Source organism: Myxocyprinus asiaticus, chromosome 41 (genome assembly GCF_019703515.2).
Source record: "Myxocyprinus asiaticus isolate MX2 ecotype Aquarium Trade chromosome 41, UBuf_Myxa_2, whole genome shotgun sequence".
Classification (NCBI taxonomy): domain Eukaryota; kingdom Metazoa; phylum Chordata; class Actinopteri; order Cypriniformes; family Catostomidae; genus Myxocyprinus; species Myxocyprinus asiaticus.
In genome coordinates this window covers 31,132,819-31,160,602 of record NC_059384.1, presented here as the reverse complement: position 1 = coordinate 31,160,602, position 27,784 = coordinate 31,132,819, and the positions used below count along the sequence as shown (strand labels likewise).

The 27,784-nt window shown below is 37.8% G+C and overlaps 1 protein-coding gene across 3 annotated transcripts in view; it reads left to right on the top strand.

The window, feature by feature from the left end:
- Positions 1-17,333: 17,333 nt before the first annotated feature.
- The window catches only part of LOC127432035 (NXPE family member 4-like), a 66,399-nt gene continuing 55,948 nt past the window's right edge, over positions 17,334-27,784 (top strand). For 2 of the 3 annotated variants that reach the window (XM_051682804.1, XM_051682799.1), the window contains exons 1-2: positions 17,334-17,432; positions 17,544-17,614. In XM_051682804.1, the coding sequence (XP_051538764.1) occupies positions 17,402-17,432; positions 17,544-17,614 (102 nt within the window). In that variant the 5' untranslated portion in view covers positions 17,334-17,401. The remainder of the gene's footprint in view (positions 17,433-17,543; positions 17,615-27,784) is intronic. The other variant, XM_051682802.1, reaches the window with a different exon arrangement.

The window sequence follows — 27,784 nt, the reverse complement described above, 5'->3', positions numbered from 1 at the left end:
CCGTCATGTAGTCCTCGGCCAGCTGGATCGCTTCCTCCAGCGATGCCGGATGGTGGCAGTGGACCCAATCGGCCATCCCACAACTGCTCCAGTACTGCCTTGTCCACGATGTCCTGGGCGCCACGGAGTTCCCTCACCAGCAGCCATTTCCAGCAGACATCCTGGAGCTGCTGTGTAAAGGCGAACGGTCGTCCATGTTTGTCCAGCTTCAGGGTGCAGAAGCGCTGTTGGCTCTGTTCAGATAAAGCTAAAAACCTGGGATACATTCCTAAAAATCTTAAATCCTGTTCTGATGAAGAAAGAAGGTCATATACATCTTGGATGGCCTGAGAGTGCGTAAATTAACAGCAGATTTTCATTTTTGGGTGAACTATTCCTTTAAGGAAACTGGTCTCAGAACAGTTTGAAAGGCACCTGATTTGTATCCTTCCTCCGTATACAGTCTCCGAAGGCAGCATGTTATAGCTTTCTGATGCGAGCCTCGTATAATCAATCAGAGCGGTGCACATGCGAGACATACACGTTAACGTCTGCGGCTCCATATTTCAGTGCGTGCTCACGCAAACAGTGATTGGTCAGTGGTGAACCTCTGAAGACAGTGTGAAGGGTCAGTTGAGTTAAAAATTGATTTCAGAAGAGCTTGGGATTTGGCATATCATCTGTAGACACAGCCTATAACCATTGTATCCTTGAGCAAGGCACTTAACTCCAGAGGCCTGTATCATGAAGGTCGCTGAATGAACTCGGGTTTCAGGATTGGTTTCAGGTTGACAAATTCAAACCAGTCCAATCAGGCTTAATTGGTACCATGATGCAGCTCATCAAATTTGTCAACTCGGGCTACGATCCTGACTTTAAGATTAGATTAAGTGCTCGTACACATGAATGAAAGATGTTTGCAGCAGATAACCAATCATGTGAGAGAACGTGATTCACTTCTCACGAGAGACTCAGCAGGATTTACCTCTCTGCTGAAAGCTGATGATTATGAAAATAAGAATTTAAATTAATTTAAACTGTGAACAAGACATCGTTTTAAAAATATAAAAAAATTATAAAACTTGTATATTTATTTTAATTTTAAACTTGTATATCATTCAAAACTCTTACAACTAAATATAAGCTACTATTGATTACGAAATTAATAGAGACTATAAAGATGAAAACTCTCCCTAAGTTTATATTCCATTTTCAAAATCTACCCGTTAGTATATCAAAAAGTGTTTTTAAACAACAGAATAAATTACTTTGTGTGTGTGTGTGTGCTGTATATATATATATATATATATATATATATATATATATATATATATATATATATATATATATATATATATGGCATAATAGGAAACCTAGAATTAGTCTTTTAGTTGTTTAATTCTTAAGTTGTCAAAAAGGCTCGGAGGACTAGAATTTTATAAATTCTTATAAAGCTGCCCAAATTCAACCTATATTGATTTGAATGAATGAAGAATATAAAGCAAAATGGAGGAAGATGGAAATGTATCAAATGGGGGAACCTATTAGTACAGTTGAAATCAGAAGTTTACATACACTTAGGTTGAAGTCATTAAAACTAATTTTTTAACCACTCCACAGATTTCATAATAGCAAACTATAATTTTGGCAAATCGTTTAGGATATCTACTTTGTGCATGACACGAGTACTTTTTCCAACAAAGTACTCGTAAGTACTCGCAAGTATAAACACCACGGGACAAAGCAGCCATCATACCGCTCAGGAAAGAGATGCATTCTGTCTCCAAGAGATGAACATATTTTGGTGCAAAAAGTGCAAATCAATCCCAGAACAACAGCAAAGTACCTTGTGAAGATGCTGGAGGAAACAGGTAGACAAGTATCTATATCCACAGTAAAACAAGTCCTATACATCATGAGAAAGGAAAGTTTTGTGGACATACCCGGATGTCCGCGGATCCTTAAAAAGTCTTAAATTCCGTAATGTAAAAATAAGGCCTTAATTAGCATTAAAATGTCTTAAATTCACATTTCAAAGGTCTGAAAAATGCAACTGAACCAATAGCGTAACGAAGATTAAATTTTATTTTCACTCATTTCTTTTTGAAATTGTGTTACAAAAATGTGTTCCTCTGTTTATAACGCAGACCAAATTAAGCGGAGCCAACAACAATTACATGTTTGTGGGGGGTCGCTAGGTGTGCGAACCGGACATTAGTAAATGGCTTTAACCATGGGGAAGTGCAAATTTAATGAAAACTGGTTACATAACCCTAGTTTTGCACCGTGGTTAGAACAAGTTAGTGGCAGTATGTACGAGGTCACGTGTAAATTGTGAAAAAGTTTTAAAACTCGGAACGATGGGGATCAAAGCTTTGCAGACCCACATCCAGTGTGAAAAACAAAAAGCGGCTGTAGAATTCTGTCAGAAAACGACCGGCATTGCTCAGTTCTATTCTGTCGCGCCCACCTCAGTACCAAAGAGCACTACTCCATGCCGTGCAGCAGTATCAGCTTCAGCATCAAGCACCGCGGCCTCAGGTCCAACAGACATCCGAACAACGTTTTGCTCCACCGCAGCACTTAGAGCCGAGGTACTATGGTGTCTCCACATGGTTACACAGCACCAGTCTTATACCGCCAACGAGTCTGTCGGGGATATTTTCCAAGCTATGTTTCCTGACTCTGAAATCGCTCGTACATTTGCATGTGGTAAAGACAAGACTACCTACATTGCTAGATTTGGACTGGCCCCTTACATAACCAAGCTACTCGTCGCGGATGTCAACAAGGAAATGTTTGTTTTAATGTTTGATGAGAGCCTTAATGAGATGTCCAAAAAGAAGCAATTGGACCTGCATGTCCAATATTGGGGAAATCACGTTCAATCAAGATACCTAGGGTCGCAGTTCATGGGACATGGGACAGCTCAGGATTTGCTTCACCATTTCAAAGTAGCAACCCAAATAGTTCTACGTATTATAGCTAGCAATATTTAGTTAATTATTGACAAAAATACTATCAGAAAATCTTTTACATTTTACATATGACATTGCCGTGCATTTATGTGTATCACATGAGCTAAATTGATAAATGAACCAAACCTAATTCCATTATTTCAACCATGTTACACAGCCCTACAGTATACAGTTTTTTATATATAGTTTTTATATATAATTTTATAATATAATTATATATAATTTATTTATTTATTTTTACAGGAACGTGCAATGCAGCTGGACTTGCAAAAGCTTCTATCTGTTTCTATGGATGGACTGAATGGCAGTTGGAGGTTTTTTAGAACTGCTGCAACAAGAGCATCGTGAGTGGTTTGGTGGCACACAGCTGATTGTGGTGGGGAGCTGTGGCCTCCACACCCTGCATAACGCCTACAAACATGGCTTCTCCGCGTGGCAGCTGGAGAAGGTTCTGAGGGCCTTGCACGTACTCTTCCACCATGCACCAGCTTGGAGGGAGGATTTCACTGCTCTAACCAAGTGTACAAAATTTCCACTTCCATTCTGTGGACACAGGTGGCTTGAAAATCTACCAGTAGTGGATTGAGTTTTGGAGGTCTGTCCATCAGTTACTATGTACGTGGATGCAGTCAGGAAAAAGCAGCTAGCAAATCCTGGAACAGCATCGTATGACACTCTTGAAGTTACTGAAAAAGACCCTCTTATTCTGGCAAAGCTGCATTTCTACATGGCTATCACCAGGACCTTCAGTCCTTTCCTAGCCTTCTATCAAACGGATGTACATACGATTCCGTTCCTTGCCAAAGACTTGGCTGAGCTGATGAAGGTATTGTAATTCTAGTACAGTGCAGATCTTGTTATGGGTGATTTACTATTAATTGCATGCATAGGTTAAGAGACAGTGTGACAAGACAGGAGAGGAATGAGGATCTAAATGTAGCCTTTTTAATAAAATAAAGGTAAACCAGGTAACTCAGAACATAATGAAACAAAACTCAGGGAACAAAAGCACAGAATAATACAGATAAATACTGACAAAGAAACCAAGGGAAAACAAGGGCTTAAATACACAAGGGAAAACAAGGGAATGAGGAACACCTGGGGAAACAATCGGGGAAAACCAATCATGAAAAGAAACTACAAAGGACTACAAAACTAACAGGAAACAGGAACAGGGAACTGAACCAGAATTTCAACATAAAAGTCAAGACAAAAAACAGGGAATATGTTAATTCAATAAAGGATATGAAGCAAACACAAAGAAGAATACCTGTTAGTATTTTTCTATTGAATGTCAATTAATTAAATTGAATTAAAATGTAATATTTGAGTAACATTCTTTTTGTGTCTTTTGGCAGAGTATGCTGAGGCATTTTGTCAAGAAAGAGTTACTCAAGGACATCACTCCACTGCAGTTAGTGAGGCTGGATGTCAGTGGTAGGCAGAGCTGGGTAAACCCAAAGGAATTTTACATAGGCCTGGGTGCAGAATCACTCCTTAAGTTATTGTTCACCTACAAAAATTTTAATTTTGATGTGTTCAGCTAAAAGCTTACTTTTATAATAGATCAAAATAGGTTATAATAGGTTGTTTACCTCCCCTCATCAGGAACTACAAAAACAGAAAAAGATAGGTGAACTCACAGTCCTGGAGTTTAGGAAAGACTTTGTCAAGGTGATGCACACTATCATCCAGAAAGTACAGGACAAGAGCCCATTAAAATATCCTGTAGTGAAGCAGGTGGCTTGTTTTGAGCCCAGCATGATGTCGTCTGATCCTGACTGGTGCAAAAGCAATATGACAAAACTGGTGCAGAGGTTTTTGCAAGTCCAACAGTTGTCAGGAGGTGTCTCTGCTGGTAGGAAAGAATAGTGCAGTTCTATCAAAGTGTATTTATTCAAGTTATGAAATATGCTTCTAAATGTAAAAATATTATATATCATATATCAACTTGTGTAAATATTATGCATCAATTTATATGCATAATTTATTTTTTTCTACTTTAATATTCTTTTTCCTTACTGTTATTTTCTGCAGGTGATGTGATAATCCAACAGTTTAATGATTTCTTGTCTGTTGGAAGACCTTCCTTTCATACCGACCCACAGAGACCAGGCTAGATGTTTTCCTGCATGGTGTTCTGGGCCAACGCTATACTGAGCTTTGGGGCTTCTGCAAGAAACTGCTTCTCCTGTCTCATGGGCAGGCCACAGTGGAGAGAGGGTCCTCCATAAACAAAGAGGTGGAGACCTGCAATATGCAGGAGGAGAAAATGATATCCCATAGACTGATATGTGATTATGTCAACATCTGTGGAGGGCTCCTCAATGTCCCTATCTCAAAGTATGACTGTCTTGCCCTGACTAACCAAAACTCCACCTTCTGTGATAAAATAGTATTATACCTGTATTTCAATCGGGTCAATTCTCTGAGGCCATCAGATGACATTTGACGCTTCAGCTCTGCCTCAGCATTTTTAATATTCCCTTCAAACTCCACAAGTTCTCGTGCTTTGGATTTTTTGATGAATGAGGCATACTGTATGATACGGACCCTAAGAACCACCTTAAGTGCCTCCCAAGCCACACCCACAGAGGATACAGAGGATCAGTTGGTCTCCATATAAACATTGATTTCAGCCTTTAACATTTGTTGGAATTCAGGATTTTGCAAAAGGGATACATTAAAGCACCAGCTATATCATTTATTTTTCTCTGTATATGGCAACACCTCTAAACTCACCAGGGCGTGATCTGAGACTAAGATGTTTCCAACTGAGCAATCAACAACTGATGAAATGAGGGACTGACATATAAAAAAAGATATATATTCTAGAATACATCTTATGGGCTGATGGAAAAAAATGAATAGTCCCTACCAGATGGGTTCAGAAGTCTCCAAACATTTGTAAGACCAAGATTTTTACACATCCTGAGAAGTGTCAATGTTGCTGTAGGGGGCTTGCACACTTTTGCTTCACTATGATCAAGGACTGAGTCCATCAAAATATTAAAGTCTTCTCCCAATATTATATCATGAGGGGTGCTAGTGGCTTGCAACATCCCTTCAAGATCTATAAAAAAGCACTGATCATCAACGTTAGGTGCGTAAATATTAGCCAAAATCAACCTTTGCCCCTGAATGTCTGCTAAAACAATAATGACTCTTCCTAATTTATCTTTAATCTGTTTGAGACATTTGAATTGTAGATGTTTACTTATCAATGTAATGACTCCCCAACTCTTCCTTGAGCCAGCACTAAAGAAAACATGTCCACCCCATATATTCCCCAATTTTTCAACTTCCTGTGGGGAAAGATGCATTTCTTGAAGAAACACTATATCATATTTCTTACGTTTAAGAAAAGAAATAACCTTCCTTCTTTTTATGGGGTGCCCCAACCCATTCACATTCCATGTGGAGAGAGACAATCCACTCATATTAACATTTTACATTTTGACATATTAGAAAAAATAGATTGTGTGTCAAAAATAAAATTATAAAGACCACATTCCACATTTGTGCAACAATCAACCCCCGAACTTTCCCCAGAACAAAACAAACAGAAAAACGCCTACAAGAGCCCCCGCAACAACTTTGCCGTCGGATTGCTCAAGTCCGGTGTTTCTATACAAAAATTTGTAAGACAGAATTACATAACAGAAGAAAATCTATAAAATAAACACACACACACACACACACACACACACACACAAAAGACTGTCTCGAAGGTGTGTTCCTCCACAAAACAAGCTCCAGCCGCTAGCGGAACCAGCACAAAAAAAATAAAATAACGGGCGTTCTTTGGGCAGTCAAACTCACTCCAATGTCCTGCAAGAAATATTCCACAAAATCAACTCCAGCCAACAGGAGGCATACGCATCCAAAATGAGCAGATTCGTCGACAAGCTTTCCCAAAGAAATTATACTGCACAAAACAAACTCAAGCCGCTAGGCGGAACCAGCACAAAACGAAAAGAAAAAGATGCCAAGCTTCAGTGAGTCGGTTCACTAAGCAGTAACATGAAAATCACCAAATGGCTTACTCACTCCAATGTTTTTATGATGGACAGTACTTGCTGTGGGCATGTAAATATTTTACGGCCATCCTTAGCATCTATTCTCAGTTTGGCCGGAAACATCAGTGCAAAAAACGATCTTCCATTGATGTAAGAGATTCTTGCATTCCTTGAATCGATCACGTTTCTTTAAAGAAAGCCTTCCTTTACACCTCGCCTCGCCTCGCGTAACATGAGATCTTTATCAGATGATCTCAGAAATCTGGCCAGAATTGATCGGGGCCTGTCTCCCTCAGCAGATCTCCAAGCCAGGACTCTGTGAGCTTGCTCGATTTCCAGCTTATGGCCTGATATGTCAAGAAGACTCGGGAAGAGCTCGTCTAGGAATTTCACCATATCTCAGCCTTCCTCATGCTCAAGAATTCCAACAATTCGGACATTGTTTCGTCGATTATGATTCTCCAAATCCTAAATTTTTTTTCTCAAACGCATTCCAAGTCTGTCTTGGTCACTAGTGGATTAGCAGCTAATTCCCTCTCTGATGACTCCAGATAATCGATCTTTTTCTCGATGTCTGACAATCTCGTAACCAACTCAGAGAATTTCTTCTCCATGGAAGTGATCGATCGACATATCACAGCAAGATCTTCCAAGTCTGCAATGATCTTTGTCAGCATTGTTGACACATTCATCAATTCATGTCGGATTTCTAATTCAGCAGCTGAATTAAGTCTGGGGCTTTCGGCCTGTTTCTCAGGGTAATCAGCCCAAGCACGTAAGTGTCTTTTAATATCTCCAGAGCCCGAGGATTTTTAATTTTTTTACATATTGTCTGCCAAGAACAGTTAATAATCAGGGTGTATCGAATCTCACCGGTTTATGACACAAATTGTATTAAAAGTGCGCAGAGCTCGCCGTTCACACGTCCGACCCTCGCATGGTGTCACGTGACTCCTGGGGACAACCACTTTAAAAAGTAACACTTTATGCCTACAGCAATGTGTTAAAAAAAATCAAATTTAATTATATGATAAAATGCATTTAAGATGCACTAAATTTAACTTTGGTTTATGACTTCAATGCATTTGTTGTAACAATACATTTACTTAAAAATTATAGTGTCACATATCTTTACAAACATCAAGTAGGCTACATACCATTACATATCAATTTAACTTCAAACTAGGCATATTATAAACCAGAAATGTACATACATATTTCAAAATGCATCACAATTAAACTTTTAAGTGCTTTGTATTTTAGACATTTAAATTATTATAGCAATAATTTTTCCATGTGTATAGGCTGCAGGTTTTTTTTTCTTCTAGAAAGAATATTCGAAGCAAAATAAAATAGAAATGTCTGGACTGCTTGAATCAAAAACGCCAGCAGTCTGCACCAACAATGTCATGTAGCGATGACTTGAAGGTTTCGGTAGTTAAGATAAAATTCAGTGGAGAGAGTCTTCACAAATTTGAGGACGTGTCTTATTTCCATCAAAGTCATCTTTGGCTCATTCAGAGTTTGATTGGATGATTATTGATTTTAATGTGAATGGATAGGCCTATATTTAAAAAAAGGGATGCTACAAACTTATGATCTCATTTTCAGTGCTACCATTATCTATAACCCATGCTTTAATCCAAGAATTGTACTATTTAATATTTGTTGTAAAATGTGAAATTATTTCATAAACGAAGACATTCTCCGCGTCCATGATCGCACGGACGTAGCGATAGGCCGAAACAACTCAAGTGATGTAAGATGAATTCATCTACAATCACTGATCAAGAGTCAGCCTTTCACTTCTCACTAGTTATTAAGGTTTGAATTTGTAGTGTGCCTGGGTAGCTCAGCGAGTATTGACGCTGACTACCACCCCTGGAGTCGCGAGTTCGAATCCAGGGTGTGCTGAGTGAATCCAGCCAGGTCTCCTAAGCAACCAAAGTGAGTGGGGTCCAGAGTGATTTTTCCAGCCTTTTTCCTCACTCAGGAAGTGTATAGTTCTTGAAGGGAGGGCAGGGGGCAACCAATAATCCGCTTAGCAGTCCGAACTGTCCTTTGTAATCTTCTGATTCCATTGTCTGTCTCCTCTGGGGAAGACAAGAAACTACTCATGTAAGTTTAAATTTGTTTTTTTTAACAAATTAATTTGATAAGTTTAGGCTTAAACATTACGAAAGCTGTGAAATAATGAGGTTATGTGTGATCAGTCTCCCGCCTTTCCAGGAGACCTATTCATATAAAAGTCAATCACATGTGTTTACATTTTACATTTATCCAAGGTGCGATGTGTATGAATAATTACTGTACCAACGCTCATGAAAATGTCCAACAATATTTAATTTTTGATTTTATGAAGATGGATGAATCGTCTTTTCCTAAGCAAAACGAGTTTTCTGGTGGTTGCTAAAGTGTTATATTTGCTTTGTAGCATATTTATGCTACAGTATGTGCCTATTAGGGTTTTCTGGATGGTTGCTAGGGCATGCTATGCAGTTATCAAGGTGATCTACTGTGTGTTTTAGCGCAATGCTACAGTATGTGGTTGCCAGGTTGTTATTATGCTGTTACTAAGTTGTTTTCTGTGTTTTTTGCCTATTGCTCTGCAGTTGACAGGGTGTTCTAGGTGGTTTTCAGGTTGTTGCTATGCTGTTGTTAAGTTGTTTTAACTCTGTTTTTAGCACATTGCTATACAATTGCCAGGGTATTTGGGTGGTTGCTTATTGGCCCAAATGAAAAGAGCCCACCCCCACAAGTCTCTGTTCTGGTCACTAATATGACTCTCTCCTTCAGTGTTACAATTTTTATGGACTGTGGTGATCATTTACACTCATCCCATAAATATGATCATTCTAATGTGACTTGAATGCGCCATTAAAAGGATAGTTCGTTTAAAATTAAAATTCTAATAATTTTCTCACCCTCATTCAATCCTAGATGTGCAGAACACAAACAAAAAAAGATTTTCAGAAGAATATTGCTGTTATGTAGGTCAATTCAATTCTTGTCATTGTTTATCACAAGCAAAAACGTAACTTGCGAACAACAATTTGTCACTACATGCCGTGTCCCCTTAATCTCTCACAAAGTTACCCCTGCATTAGCTACATCCCTCAATATAACTAGGTAGCTTGCACACCTAGCTAGGTGGCAAATAGCTGGCAAGCAACTGAAACTAGCGCCCTAAAAACAGTAAATACATTGGTAGCTAATATGTATAGCTAATGCTCGCTAAATCTCTTTGGGTGAAGGGTGAAGATGAGTTTAGGTACAGATGCTGCGTTCCATTCAAATTGGATGTGGGATATTCCACTTGATATCTCCGATCTCCAACTAAAGGCATTCCAGTGTCAGATGCTCAGAAGATGGCCTTAAAGGAAACAAAACTCCAATGCTCCCGTTAGCTTAGCAGGTGTTTGACTGTCACTAGAGATGTCTCCAAGCTAGCATTTGTGCTACAGGAGTTCGATTATCAAAAGAGAGTATAATTTACCATGATTTGAACACCTGGTACTCTGCTAACGTTTGTTAAACAAGCTTTAATATCGTGTAATGTAGGAATTTTGACTAATTTATTAATATTATTTAATAAAAGTGAATGTTTAGCACTTATTTTGTACATCTTCCTGGGTGCCGACAAGATTGTGTGACATCACGCACCTGCATCTTGGTGAAATCGGAGTTTAAAATTTCCGCATGACTTTCCAAGTTGTAATTACGACTTCAAGTGGCGTTCTATTGCATTTTCCCAGTGGGAAGTTGGAAAATCTGACTTTACAAGTTGAATGGAATGCAGCAAGAGGCAGATTGCTAACATTAGCTAGCTAGCTTTGCTAGCATCACTTACACTTAGCTTACCTTTCTTTATGCTTCCTTTCTAAGTGCCGATAAAATTTGGATGTGGTCCCAGCCGTCTCGGTAAGCATTGCAGAATTTACATACTGCTGTGTGTTTTCTTTTGGATGCTTTTTTGCAGATGAACTCTTTGTGGTTTAGGTCAGTGTTTCCCAGCCTTTTTTCTGCCATGGCACACATTTTACGATTAAACAAATCCCATGGCACACCACTATCCCACATTACCATCGTTGATAGTTTTCCTTTTCAAGAACTTGTCCATGTTTTCTGTCTGTCTTAGTAGCGTGAACTGGTAATGTTTGAAATTCGGCTATGCAAAAAGCACAAGTAACATAGGCACGCTGTATAATGAGGTCACAGATGCCAAGAGCGCTAATTGGATAATGAAAAACCAACAAATTTGTGTCTTTTCCAATTTGTAGATTTGTTCTTTCAAATTAATTCTTGCAACGGCACAGCAAATCATTTTTTTATTTTTTATTTATGTATTTTCCAGAAATAAAGTTGCACCTGGCTATACCTGGGTCAAAATTGTGTTGTTGATAGAGAGAAAAAAAAACACAAGTCGCACTGACAGAGGTTGGATCCAGCAGGCGCCCGGCCTCAATTCACCAGTTCAGATGTCATACACGCTCCTTGAACTACAGTACCTCAGAATCTACACATCAAATCACAGTGTTTTTGGACTTGTTTAAAACAGGAGAATTTGCTTTTAGTAATCGTATGTAACAGTTTCTCATATTCTTTTTATGTTTCATGAGAGAAAGGCGACAAGCCACATCTGTTCATAACATCTGTAAATCTATGCTGTGCACAAATAAACAGCTTTTAGTCTTTGAGTAAAGCAATACACCTGCTGTATTCTATTCATTCATTCGGTTCACTGACTGAATGTTTTTACTACAAGTGTGATAAGCATCTTTTTGTGGGCATGTGAGGAGTTGCGTTTGACAGCAAATTTAAAACTCTTCCATCTCTACGCCTTCACTAAAATACCAGAAAAAACTGTATTTATTTATTTTGAGAAATTTGATAATTTTCCATGGCACACCTGACAGTCTTTCACGGCACACTATTGGGCACAGTGGTTGGGAAACACTGGTTTAAGTAGCCAAATTGTATTACAGAAGATTTGTCTGACATCTCTCAGACAGCCACAGTTTCTTCTCCTGTCTCCCGCATTCACTTTCTTGGAGCGCATGTGAAGGGGGGTGGGGAGGGGTGACAGCCATTAATAGTAACAAAAATTGTGCTTGATGCATGCTTCAAATTAGAAATGAGTCAAGTTATTGCTTGTATTTGAAGCAGGAAGTTTTACATCGAATCACAGTAATGGTGTTAACAAATAAATCAGACAATGCACAGGCAATTTAGTGATATCCCCGCAGTTGTGGTCTTGACCATTCTTTAAATAAAATCCTGAGTCCTTTTTGTCTGAGACCAAGACAAGACCGAATAAAAATGTGGTTGATTCCGAGACGAGACTAAGACCTTCAAAAAGTGGTTTCCAGACTGGTCTCAAGACCAAGACCGATCTCGAGTACTACAACACTGGTATATACAGTGTGTGTGTATATATATATATAGTTCATATTTATTTTATGTCTTAAAGTGGGACAAACAACAAACCTGCGACAGGGTGTTGGGCGCTCAAGTCTCATCGATGTGCGAGGGCAACAAAGGCTATTCTGTCTGGTCCGAACCGACAGAAGGTCTACTGTGGCACAAGTCAAAGAAAATGTTAATGATGGTTACTGGAGGAATGTGTCACAACACACAATGCATCGCAACCTGCTGCGTATGGGGCTGCGTAGCTGCAGACCGGTCATCGTGCCCATGATGACCCCTCTCCACCGTTGAAAGTGCCTACAATGGGCACGCGAGCATCAGAACTGGACCTTGGAGCAGTGGAAGATGGTTGCCTAGTCCAATGAGTCCCGCTTTCTTTTACATCACATGAACGGCCTTGTACGTGTGCATTGTTAACCTGGGGAAATGATGGCACCAGGATGGAAAGACGACAAGCCGGTGGAGGGAGTGTGATGCTCAAGGCAATTTTCTGCTGGGAAACCATTCATGTTGACATCAATTTGACACGTGCCATCTACCTAAACATTGTTGCAGACCAGGAACACCCCTTCATGACAGTGTTATTCCCTGATGGCAGTGGCCTCTTTCAGCAAGACAATGCGCCCTGCCACACTGCACACATTGTTCGGGAATGGTTTTAGGAACATGACGAAGAGTTCAAGGTGTTGCCCTGGCCTCCAAATTCCCCTGATCTCAATCCGATTGAGCATCTGTGGGATGTGATGGACCAACAAGTCCATCCATGGCGGCTCCACCTCACAACTTACAGGACTTGAAGGATCTGCTGCTAATGTATTGGTGCCAGATACCACAGGACACCTTCAGGGGTCTTGTAGAGACCATGCCTCAGTGGGTCGGCTGTTTTTTGGCAGCATGTGGAGGACCAACAGCATATTAGGCAAGTGGTCATAATGTTCTGGCTAATCGGTGTATAGACAGTATATTTCATGAGTTCGAATGTACACCTAGACCCTGAAGTGGAAATGGTAAAAAGATTGATAAGGGTAAACAAATTTGGTTTGCTGTCTGTAAATAATTCAGTATTTGCTGGTCTTGCTGAAATCGGGGGGTAGTGTGTTGATTTATCCTTATCAGCCCATTGGATCTGTTTAACAACACCTTCTAAAATGTTGTTGGTGGACGTGAATTCGGAGTCTTGCATTAAATTCCATCCACGGCTAAGAGGAGGCTCATTAATGTGGCAAAAAAAAAAAAAAACCTGAAGACTGAGGTAACTGCAAATGCCTTACATTTCTCCTGTACTCATCCGAATGGACCCATAAAAATCTCAACACTGGACTTAGCTGTGACTTTTTTTATGGTTTTAAGGTCGATGGCAAGCTGTTTTTCACTTAACCAAGATTTGAAACACTTCACAGCCCACACTGTTCGCCACACAATGTTAGGTTTGTTGTCTAAATCTGCAGATGTGATGGTTACCCTTCTTGAAGTTGACTTCCCTCCGATGTTTTCTTCCTCATCTGACCAGCTTTTGTACTTCAGGTCAAATTATATATTCGTGAAAAAAGTATTGTTTGCCATGTCCGGTAAGGAAATGGATCTAAATCGATGAGGAAAATTGTCTGACGCAGCCAGTATCGTTTCTACCATGCTCGTGATCAGAGCATGTGAGCGAAGCGGAGCGGTGTGACACTCCGCTCAATAACCCACTCCATGTGTGTGTGTGCTCCGCTCAACCGCTCACGGCACAAGCGGATGCTCCGCTCAATTACCGCTCACGCTCACCAGTAAAAAAGCGTTCCCTCAAATCCCGCTCCGACATGAAATTTCTCTGTAATATACTTGGTTCCAAGCACGTACACAGGGGGTGGCTACAGTGGCCCAAGCAAGATTTATCAAATAAAAAATATTTGTCCTGCATAAAGTGAGATTTTGTCCAATATATATATTAGATGAAATCATGTTTAATGATCCTAAAACAAAATTATTTAATTCACAAATTTTTTTTTTCTAATGTACAGTCATTTATAGATTTTTTCTCTGTGCATGAATGCAGCAAGCGATGTCGAAGATGTTATCTGCAAACACTAATCTAGAGTCATTTTTTTTTACATTTCACTTCTCGTTAAGGTGTGGATTTGGCTTTGGGAAACTGACTAGCAGTTATGTGAGCTGTGCAGTTATGTGAGCGGAAATCTTTACTAATCAAATGCTCAATTGTACAGTAGAGGCATGAAAGCAGAATGCTGCACCTGCAAATTAGGACACACTGATCTTCAAGATCATTTATTGGTTTTTTGTGTGTGTTCGCCGGGATTCAAGGAAAAATGCTTTGCACATATACAGTATTATTAAGCTTACATATTCAATTGAGGGTGCTCTAACGTTCGCAACCCTGCTGAACCAGGCCTGCATCTAGCTGGCAGCTGCACTGACATGATGGCAAAACAACAAGATACCTTACCATCTACTTATCTATTAATTTATTATCGAATAGTAGTGTAGCCTACTAGCTCACCTTTTGCTGCACTGCCATGTTCGCGTAACACATCCTTGTGCTCTCTGGCAATGTGACACGTACGACTTCAAAAGGAATATTTGCTAATTCTCATGGTCTCTCCACACTCCCTTTCGATTTCCTCATTCTTAACTTTGATTTATACTTTGCATTTATTTAGGCTATAAGGTTTGCAACTTCACTAAAACAATGTTAGAGCTCCATAACATCAGGCCTATTGCTTATTTTGCAGATTCCCAAACCAGCATATCACGAAGCGCATTCTGGGTTGAGCGAGCAGCACTGAGCGGCCTGAGCAAGCGGAGTGGAATCTTCAAAAAGGCACTCTCTGCTCAGGTGAAATTATCACCGTTCCGTTCCGCTCACATGCTCTGCTCGTGATGCTCCTTGTTTTCAACAGTTACTGTGGCGGAGTGATACAAACAGTGAATCTTTGGAGAGCTGCTGTTCTGAGACATCAGCGCTCAAGGAACGTCTCTCATCCAATCAGATTCGAGGACCGGAACTAACTGTTGTGTGTGTGTGTTTGTGTGTGTGTGTGTGTGTATATATATATATATATATATATATATATATATATATATATATATATATATATATATATATAAACTGTAAATACATATATACACACAATCACCAACCACTTTATTAGTTACACCTGTACACCTACATATTTATGATTATCTAATCAGCCAAACTTATAGCAGCAGTGCAGTCCATAATACCATGCAGATACCTTCAGGTAATATTCACATCAACCATCAGAATGGGGTAAAAATGTGATCTCAATCATTTTGACCGTGGCATGATTTTTGGTGCCAGACGGGCTGGTTTGAGTATATCTGTAACTGATGATTTCCTGGGATTTACATGCACAACAGTCTCTAGAGTTTACTCAGATTGGTGCCAAAAACTAAAATCATCAAGTGAGCGGCAGTTCTGCGGACGGAAGCGCCTTGTTGATGAAAGAGGTCAACGAAGAATGGCCAGACTGGTTTGAGCTGACAGAAAGGCTACGGTAACTCAGATAACACCTCTGTACAATTGTAGTGAGCAGAAAAACATCTCAGAATGCATAACACATTGAACCTTGAGGCAGATGGGCTACAACAGCGGAAGACCATGTCAGGTTCCACTTTTGTCAGTGAAGAACCCAGTGTGTCCATGATTGAAGGTTAACAAAGTTCCTGATCACATCAGTGCAGAATAATATATGTGTGTGTGATGTTTCACTGTGTATTGGATTATGTGTGTGCTTCATATTTCAGTAGGGCTGCAGCTAACGATAATCGATTAATCTAACAATTATTAGAACTTTTATTCAACTATTCGGCGATTATTGCAACGATTAATCGTTAGCTCTTAACCGAATATTCAGCTTGTGCCCGACATAAAAGGTTGTTTTAAACGTGCTTACTAACAAAAAAGAGGACAAAATCATCTTTTAAAAATACCTCTAAATGGCATTCACTGAATTAAAGTGTATTCAGTAAAGAAATTCACTGCAAAAAATCCTATTGTTATCAAGTGTTTTTGTCTTTTCCATTTAAAATTGAATACAAATCCTTAAAACAAGATACATTTACTTGAGAAGCAACATATAAGATATTTAGACTTGCTTTAAGAGAATGTCTCTTAAATATAAGTGTATTTTGTATATAAGTGAAATTGTTTTCACTTGGTTATACTTCTGCGAGTGCAGTAAAGACAAAATATACTTATATTCAAGATCTATTCTCTAAAAACAAGTCTAAATATCTTATATGCTGCTGCTCAGGTGAATGCATCTTTTTTAAGGGTTTTTAGATATTTAAAAATATTAGTATTTTAAATATTATATTCAACATTCTCAGATAACAATTTTTTCTTCTGCAGTATATATATCTTTCAATTAAAATGATGCTAAATTAACAAGCGCTACTTTCCATACAAAGTAATGATATGACAATTATTTTCATAATCAATAATAAAATAGCATAACCTTTCTTTTACCGGTAACATTCCCCAACTCTACAAATTAATTGCGTATACTATTAATTATCACTTAATTACTGAAAATTGGCTTTATCAAGACAACATCAAACCTATCGGGGAAACAAATATAATTGAAAAAAAATAATCAAGTCCGTCAAATTAACAGATAAAGATAACTTGTAATAATGAAATTATTATTTTAATGGATATGATATTTTACAGTATTTTATTATATGGTCATTTATTTTTTTATCACATTGCTCTGGCCTATTATGTTAAATTACTAATAATAAACTTAATTTTTTAAACAACTTATTATTGTTATTGTACCAGTAATTGTGCAGCTATATATTAAGCTGTGGAAATAAGCAAATATTGACTCATAGGGACAGAATCACCAGGTCCACCCACTTGTATATATCTGGCCCGCAAACACCACTGGTGTGCAGGCTGGAAGTCAGTGTCACATTTGATATTCACTGAAAGTGAAGTTAAGTTGTTCTAGGAAAAGTACAGATGTAGCAATGGTCATACCATCCAAGAAGAATTCACCAGGTAATAACAACATTGTTTATAGGAAGCATTAGTACATTTTCATTTCAAAAGAATAATTAGTAACAGTTCAAGTTTTTAACTATTTGGTAATAGATTTCTGTATATTATTAGTTTACAGGTTAAGACAACATTATATTTATGCATTACTGTTTGCATGCTTTCTTTGGACTTCAACCTGTGTGGTAAGTTCATGAGAACAGTTATATAAGACTTTAAAAGGCCATTTTCCCCCTGTTGTCTTGCCAGATATGCCTTTTAAATTCCAGTTCAGTTAGTGAATTTAAAATGTGGTAACAAACAGGATACAGAATTGTAATTTGAATTTAAAATTAAGTAGAATTCAAATGGAATGAAATCCAAAGATTTATACTGTATAACTTCTGTAAGTGTAGTTTTTAATAATACATTTTTCAGTGTGAATCAATACATTCAAGTTTGGTCAATATTTATGTCAAAAAGTAATGTCAATATTTATTACTGTTATCTAAAAATAATATGGTGGGCATTTTGTTGTGCTGTATGGCAAAATCTGTTTTGATGGTTGTGGTAATTGTTTTAGTTTAGAGAAATACAGTATGTCTGATTATTTGAGAAAAAAAATCTTTATAGAACAAAGAGGCATAATTAGCCCAAATTTATAATGCAATTATATATGATTTCATGCAAAACTTGAGTTATTAACCCTAACTAATGAAATGTTTCTGAGTGTTTAATCTCTTTTCTTTTTCTTTGAATATTTTATTTATGCTTTTTAAGTTGAACAATGTACATACATATACAGTCACATATGACATAAAAACAAGACTAAGACAAAAATCTAACTAACAATAACACAACCCCACAAAAAAATAAAAAATAAAAAAAATGAAAAGAAGAAACAGGACAAGAAGAAGAAATATACACAGGACACATTAACTGTATTAGGAATGATGATACTTTAGCAAAAGAAAAAGAAAGCTATACTCATAGAATTGGGGACACACGTTGTTTCATCAAACATTCAAAATTCAATAAAGTCAAAGTAATTCAATATAATTGTCAAGTAAATGAACATGAATGTGCAGTGATAATTCAAACAGAAGAATAAACATTTTCAAATGGCAAATGTAGCATTTATTTAGCAAAATTATATATATATAAAAAAAATCAATGAAGTGAACAGCAATAAAAAAACAGCTACAAACTAATTTATAAAAATGATCAAACAAATAATAACCTTATCCCTGGTTGTAGCAAGATGGTGTGTGTGTGTGTGTGTGTGTGTGTGTGTGTGTGTGTGTGTGTGTGTGTGTGTGTGTGTGTGTGTGTGAGAGAGAGAGCAGGTTTAAGTGTTTTACGAGGACATTTTTTTTTTAGGTTACAAACTGGTAATTACAAGGGTATTATGCTATAAATGTGGTTTATGAGGACATTTCTAGTGTCCCCATAATTCAAATCGCTTAAAAAACATACTAAACAATGTTTTTCTGAAAATGTAAAAATGCAGAAAGTTTTGTGTTATGGTTAGGTTTAGGGGTAGGGTTAGGGGATAGAATCTATAGTTTGTACAGTATTAAAATCATTATGTCTATGGAGAGTCCTCATAATGATAGCTGCACCAACATGTGTGTGTGTGTGTGTGTTTAGCACTCTTGATGTTTGGTAGTCTCACCCCTTCATGTCTGTGTGTGTTTTTTTCTGCATTGTGGCTGTTTTTTAATTAATTATGCAAAAAAAAAAAAAAAAAAAAAATTGCTTCCAGTTGGTATAGTGGTGTTTAATTTTCATTTAAATGCGATACATTTTTTGGCAATCAGCAACAGAATTTCAATTAGTTTAATGGCATGAATATTCCTATGGTTAGAATTAGTAAAATTCCCCAGGAGACAGATCTCTGGTGGAAAGGCAATTCCATTAATCTTGGAAATAATGCTACATACATCCAGCCAGAATCTGTATAGGGCAGGACCAAGTGGAAAGTAAAAAAGTTCCCTCATCCACACCACACCTAAAGCAAAAGGGTGAAATATTGGTATTAAATTTATGTAGTCTGGATGGCGTGAAATAAAGTTGAATTGGATTAGCCTATATCTAGAGTTTAAAGTTGATGTAACACCCTCCCTGCATAGATCCTTCCACAAATGTTCGGTAACGCTTTAGATTACAGCCCGCAATTTACAGCGTAAGTACACCGAATTTACAGCGTACCTTTTTGTGATAATAGTGTACCTATAAATTACTTACGTGTAGGTATAAGTGAACAATATGCAAAGTTTTGGGAATAAAGGGGTAACAAATAATATAATAATATTTGTAATAAAAATAACAAATAATTACTGTAAGTATTTTATAACTAAGGGGTAACTATTCTAATATTACGTGGTATGGATGACATACTATGCTAAACAACATGGAAAATTACAAATTATTTATACTGTAAGTATTTTATAACTAAGGGGTAACTATTCTAATATTATGTGGTATGTATGACCTACTATGCTAAACAACAATCTTATGTTTGTGAGCAATTTAGCAAGAACATACACTGCGTACCTTTTTGTAATAATACATAGGTATTATGTATATGTGTATATATATATATATATGTATATATATATATATAGGCCTAGGTTTTTTTTTTAACCACGGGGTACATATTCTATTATTACAGGATACATGATGGAGATTACTGAACAACAAAACTTGAAATCTAGAGTTTCTGCTATGATTTTATTTAGAATTTTCAATGTAGGCTACTTACCTTATCAAAGTGTACTGCATACAGTCCATCTCAGCTGCGAGTCACGCCAGCAACCCCCCCCATTTTTCTGTAGTTACTGTGTAAATATTCCATTGTTCCGTGTTGTTACAGTGTAAGTCCAACTTGTTACCCCCTTGTTCTGTGTAGTTACAGGTAACTCATGTATCCTGTAATAATAGAGTATGTACCCCATAGTTAAACAATACCTACAGTAGCCTATATGTGTAGGTACACTATTATAACAAAAAGGTACAGTATGTTCTTGCTTAATTGCTTTCAAAGTAAGATTGTTGTTTAGCATAGTATAAGGTCATATACCACGTCTATTAGAATAGTTACCCTTTAGTTATAAAATACTTACAGTATAAATTATTTGTAATTTTCCAGGTTGTTACCCTTTTATTCCCCAAAATTTTCATATTGTTCCCTTATACCTACAAGTACGTACTGTGTAGTTACACTAGTAATACAAAAAAGGTATGCTGTAAATTTGGTGTACTTACACTTTAAATTGCGGGCTGTAATCTAAAACGTTTCCAAATTTTCTTCTTTGCTAATGCCTAAATCCTGCTCTCCACCAGTCCTGGAATTATCTGGGTCAGTCTTGGACTGCCCCGACATGAGAACTTCATACATTCTAGAAGTGGTTTTCTGAATAACACAGTTGTTCCATGCATGTCATGCTAGGAAGCTTCCACTGGATTTTGCATTTAACCCTGAGAAGATCTTGGAGCTGTAAGTAACTAAAAATTTCTTTATTAGATGAATTATATTCCTGTTTAAGCTGTTCATATGACATCAAGACCCCATCCTTACAACAATGCTCTAAATGGCTAATTCCTTTACTGGCCCACACTTTAAAATTCCTATTCTGAAATTTTTTGGCAGCAATCTATTTCCCCATAAAGGAGTTTTAGGTGAAAGAAAATTCTCTTGTCCCAGCATTCTTTGCAGTCCAGCCCATAATCAGAAGGTTATTTGTTGCTATTTTAATTGATTTTCCATCCCATTTATATAACACATCTGTAGAACATGTTTCTTTTACCTCAAATTTTTCAGTATTGAGCCATGGAGGGGTAGGTCCACTATCGAACATCTGGACCAAAAATCTGGATTGGGCGGCCCAAAATTACATCTTAAAATTGGGAAGTTCAGTCCACTCTGATCATAGTCAAGAACTTACTCATCAAAACTGACATTAGGGGTTTTACAACGGCAAATATGAGAAGAAAAAAAGAGGATGGGATATAAATTGGAAGAGACTGAAACCTGAAAAATAATTTATTTAGAATATACATTTTTATTACATTTATTCTACCAAGTTATTGGTAAGTCCATCCACTAGGTCATTACCGACTCTCTCCAAGAGAGGAGTCAAATTAAGCTTAAAAAGATTCTTCAAATTTGCATCTACCTGAATACCCAAATATTTAAATCCTGTGAGTGAGGAAATCTATGGCTGATAGATTTAAAATCAAATCCAAATAATGGAAGAACCTCATTTTTGACAAAATGAATCTTGTATATAGAAAATGAGCTCTATAATTGTAGTAAATCCTGCAAATAAAAGAGAGAGTCTCCCGGGTTAGTTCAAAATAAAAGAATATCGTCTGCAAAAGTGATATTTTATGTATATTAGGTCCGACCTCGAAGCCATTTATGTCAGGGTTACTTCTAATAGTTTCAGCTAATGGTTCAATGGTAAGAGCGAAGAGAGACAAGCTGAGTGGACATCCTTGTCTGCATACCCTGTAAAGGGGAAACATATCAGAGGTAATTCCATTTGTGACGATTTTAGCTTTGGGAGTGTAATGAGTAAGGATGGGCAAGGAGGAGGTGGGAACAGGCTGAGCAGTCAATGAAACTTTTAATGACATAAATTAACTTAAATCAACTTAAACACACAGACACACACACAGCGGCCGCGTGTCTCTCTCTCTCTCTCTCTCTCTCTCTCTCTCGAACTGGCACCACTGGCTCGTCTTTATCCCCCTCCTGGCTGATTAGAACAATTCAGGGCTGGCCGTGCATCCTCACGGCCTGGCCATGCCCTCCTACTTGTCACAGGGAGATTTGTTAAGAGATCGAATCAGCTCAATAAATGCAGGGCCAAAACCAAATATCTCAAGGACTCTGAATAACTAGGCCACTCGACTCGATCAAAAGCCTTTTCAGCATCGAGAGAAACAGCTACACTAAGAATATGGTTCATATTCGCCATATGAATTATATTAAAGAATCTTATTAAATTATTTGAAGACAGTCTACCAGCTACAAAACCTGTTTGATCTGGGTTGACCAGCAGAGGGAGATGAATATCAAGTCTCTTTTTTATCATTTAGTAATCAATTTATAATCAGTATTAAGAAGGGGAATTGGCCTATTGGAGGCACACTGCAGAGGGTCTTTCCCTTTCTTATAAATACAGATATAACAGATATAGTAGCATTAGAAAAGGAATCGGGGAAACACTTGTCCTTCCTACCTTGCTCAATTAGCTCCATTAAATAAGATAAATAAGATCTCTAAATTTCTTGTAAAACTCAGAGGGAAAGCCATCCCCCCTGGGGATGTATTGGATGGTAAAGATTGGATGGCCTCAATCAACTCAGAGATGTAAAAATGTTGGTCCAAACTAAGCCCGTCTTCATCTGCTATAGATTCAGATTAACTGAAGAGAGGAAGGCTTCCATTTGTTTTGAGTCTATGCACGGTTGGGAGGTATAAAGATCCTTAAAAGTATCATTAATATCCTTAGGGTTGTATGATACTGTATTACCAGTATTTATGTCAATAATTGTTTGTTTACTTTGGTTGCATTAAGCTGCCATTCTAAAACCATATGGGCTTTCTCGCCAAACTCATAATAGCGTTGTTTTGATCGAATAATCGCTCTCTCTGCTTGATAAATATTCACTGTATTATAGTCCAATTTCTTATTTACTAACTCTCTATACAGAGCTTTAGTTGGAGCCTTTTGATACGTTTTTTTCATGCAGTGAGATTTCAGATTCAAGAGCACTCAGCTCTGCATTCCGTTATTTTATCAGTCCTTTGGTGTAGGCAATACACTGACCACTTAGGTAGGCTTTCAAAGTTTCCCACAAAATAAAACTACTGGGGGAAGAGGGCTTATTGGTATCATTAAAAATGCTAATTTGCTCTTTAAGAAATGTACAAAATTCAGGTTGTGTGGGATTAAGCCTCCATCTGTACACAGGGTTGGGAGGGTTACTTTTGAAATGTTTTCCACTACAGATTACAGAATACATGCTGTAAATGTAATTTGTAATGTATTCCGTTAGATTACACAAGGTCAGTAACGTATTCTAAATACTTTGGATTACTTCTTCAGCACTGGTAGATTTTTTTCACTTGTTTTGACTATATATATATATATATATAAATGAGACATGAATGAAATTAAGGTTTTTGCCAAGTTTCTGTCTGTCATATTGCTGTAATTTGGTTAATATTTCACTCAATATTAAAGTACTATAAGAGCTATTAGTGTCACATTTGTTTTTTTCCGCTGGTTTGATAAGTAACTTCAAAGTAATGTAATTAGTAATCTAATTACTTTCCAGATTAAGTAATTAGAAAAGTAATCTAATTACATTCCCCCCTCCCACCCCCAAAGTAATTAGTAATCAGTAGTGGATTACTTTTTGAAAGTAACTTACCCAACACTGGGGTCAAGTATAGTTTTGGAAATGCTAAATGAAATGTTCTTGTTAATTAGAATGGCAGTTCCTCTTGCTTTCGAATTAAATGAAGAAGCAAAAACTTGACCTACCCACTCCCTTTTTTTGTTATTAAAATGTTTTATTGATTCCACCCACAAAACAGATACACACAACATAAATACGTAATTAGTTATATAAATTAAACCCCTCCCCCCGAACAACCACCCTATACAATCTAGAGGGTGTCCAGTATAATCGATGCAAAATCTTAAATTGCATCAGACGCACACTTGAATCTCTAGATGCAGACTTGACATTTTTTAGAATCCTAGCCCACACTCCCTCCTCCAATATTAAGTTTAAATCTCTCTCCCATAATCTCTTGAGAGAAGTTGAAGCTCCATCCCCCAGACTCTGAATTAGCAGGGAGTAATACACTGATGCCTCATGACCTTTTCCAAAAGCAGTAATCACCACTTCTAGAGTATCTGTCACTTTAGGTGGGTGTATGCTACTCCCAAAAATAGTACAGAGCAGGTGGCACAGCTGTAAGTACCTAAAAAACTGAGATCTGGGAATCCTGAAATGTTGGACCAAATTTTCAAACAATCTCAACAATCCACTCTCATATAGGTCAGCAAGTGTATTAACCTCCCTCACAATCCACTCTGACCAGCAGAAAGGGGACTTATTAATACGTAATTTTGGGTTCAGCCACATGCTCGAGGCAACATTTAAATTAAACACTCTGGACAATTTTGTCCATACTGCGTGCAAATGCGAGATAATGGGGTACGACTTAACTTCTCAAGTTAGTTTAATAGAAAGGCTTTGCGTTGATAAAATAAGGGCAAGAACTTCCTGTTCAATACAAAACCAGGGAGGGGCTCTCTCTCAGGTGGAAGCCACCAATGAGCCAAATGTCTGAGACCGAATGCATAATAATAAAACAAAATCTTGGGTAGGCCTAACCCACCTTTGTCAACTGGCCTATGTAACTCATTGAAATGTAATCTGGGACGCTTACCATTCCAAATGAAGGACTTCGCTATGCTATCAAATTGCTTGAAATAAGAGAGGGGGACATCTACAGGGAGAGATTTACCATATCAAACGCCTTTTCGGCGTCAAGTGAGATGACAGGGGTCGGAGTCTGCTCGTTCGCCACTGACCACATGATATTGATGAAATGCCTAATGTTATCAGAAGAGCTGCGGCCCCGAATAAACCTCACCTGATCTATATGTATAAGAGATGTCATAACTTTACTTAATTGGTTAGCCAAAATGTTTGACAAAATTTTAACGTCTAGCTGGATCAGGGAAATTGGATGGTAACTCTTATACTCACTTGGATCTTTGTCCTTTTTAAGAATCAGACTGATCCGGGCTTGTGTCATGGTTGGCGGAAGCTTTCCATTCTTTAATAATTCCATATAAACTTCTAACAAAAGTGGAGCCATTTCTGTAGCATAAGATCTAAAAAAAACTCAGCAGCAAAGCCATCTGGCCCCAGAGCTTTGCCCGTAGGCAAAGTCTTAATTACCTCGTCAAGCTCCTGCAATGTTATCTCAGAATCAAGAGAATTTTTCTGCTCCGTCGTCAGTTTAGGGAGTTCTAATGGTTCCACAAAGTTTCTAATATCTTCATCAGTGGACGAAGATGAGGAACTATAAAGATCAAGATAGAAATCTTTAAAAGCATTATTAATATTAACGGCTGAGGTAAATTTTTCACCACTAGCAGATTTCACTGAGGGAATGGTACAAAAAGACTCTGTCCCCTGACTCAAAGTAAAACTGTCTTTTCCTGAATAGCCAAAACTCCACTTTCCACGACAAAATAGTGTTATATCTGTATTTCAGTCCGGTCAATTCTCTGAGGCCTTCAGATGACATTTGGCGCTTCAGCTCTGCCTCTGCACTTTTAATTTTCCCTTCCTGCTCCATGAGTTCTTGTGCTTTGTATTTTTTGGTGAATGCGGCATACTGTATGATCCAGCCCCTAAGAACTGCCTTAATGCCTCCCAAGCCACGCACACAGAGGATACTGAGGACCAGTTGGTCTCCATATAGACATTGATTTCAGCCTTTAATATATCCCTTTTGCAAAATCCTGATTTCCAACAAATGTTAAAGCGGCAACTATATGATTTTTTTTTTTCCACCATCCAAACCGAGTCCCTGATCCTCGCTGTTTACACGTCTGCTCCTTGCATGGCGTCACGTGACTCTCTACCTACTCCCTTTTTAATTTCTTATGCTCAGCATCTGTTAAATGCATTTCTTGTAAATAAACAATATCAGCTTTTTATTTTTAAAGATAACTTCTCCTCTTAATTGGGTCATTTAAACCCTTTATATTAAATGTCACAAACTTAAAAGGTTTGGTCATGTGTAAATTTAACTGTTAAAGCACCTGTGAGTTCCCTCCATATATTAACCTTGGCCAGATCGAAATCTGTTTTAAAGAAAACCAAGGTCCTGTGTATATCAAGACAGAAATTAAACTTAACAAAAGTACACAAATAAACACACAAAAACTCAGTTACCCCTGATTGTCGGCCCAGAACACTCCTGGAGATTAAAAAAGACTTCGTAGAGAGATGCAATAGCTCGTTTTTCATCTTCCAGGTCAACAATGAACATAAAACTATGAGCTCCTTCAGTTGAAAATGAACACTGTATAATATAACTGACAGGACCAAAAATAATGTCCTAAAGTAGCCTCACGATCTAGTTTAATTCCCCCATATATTGCGGTCTAAATCAAATAGTAAGAGAAACAGAAATTGAAAGTCTGTAAGCACCCAGCCAAAACACCTGAAGATAAAAGAAAAGCTACCTGTTTTGCCGAGAGCTTAAATTAAAGCAATCATCAGTCTGATTTAGTCCATGCAACCAGTGAATTTCTCGGAGATAAAAGGATTTCAAACTTGCCTCTGATTATCTGAGAACTTGAACACTTCTTCCAGTGACATGCACAGATTTTAGCAGGGACAGGTGCGGTAGGATAAAAAAGGGCACTGATATTTTTTTTTTTTTTTTTTTTTTTTAATGAGTCGTAATTATAAATACTTATGTAATTTATTTGCTTTTTGAGTATTTAACCATTTTCTTGTATATACAGTATACTGTACATCATTTTTTCCTTTATCACAAATAATAGCCTATTCTGTTATATTTCTCACAAAAAGCACCATGGAAATACACTTGTTTATTTTTTTATTTTTTTCAGACATGGTCTGTGATAACCCCATGTGTATGACATGTGTAAAACCATGGTATTTTTTTAAAGTACCTTGGAGTACCATGACATATCATGAAATATGAACATGATCAGTCATTCAGTACCATAGCATTACCCTGGTAATATGGTGCACGAATGGATCAACTGTGTTCTGCGAATGCTACAGGGTTCTATTTTTTCTCCCCAATTTGGAATGCCCAATTCCCACTACTTAGTATGTCCTCATGGTGGCGCGGTTACTGACCTCAATCTGGGTGGAAGAGGACAAGTCTCAGTTGCCTCCGCTTCTGAGACCGTCAATCCGCACATCTTATCACGTGGCTCGCTGTGCATGACACCGCGGAGACTCCACACATGGCAGCTCATGCTACTCTCCGCGATCCATGCACAATTTACCATGCACCCCATTGAGAGCGAGAACCACTAATCGCGACTACGAGGAGGTTACCCCATGTGACTCTACCCTCCCTAGCAACCGGGCCAATTTGGTTGCTTAGGAGACCTGGCTGGAGTCACTCAGCACATCCTGGATTCGAACTTGTGACTCCAGGGGTGGTAGTCGGCGTCAATACTCGCTGAGCTACCCAGGCCCCTGCTACAAGATTCTTGAATAACATATAACATGCAAGTAAGGGCAGCCGGTGGAGTTTCTGGTGCCCCCCTAGGGAGTTGGTGCCA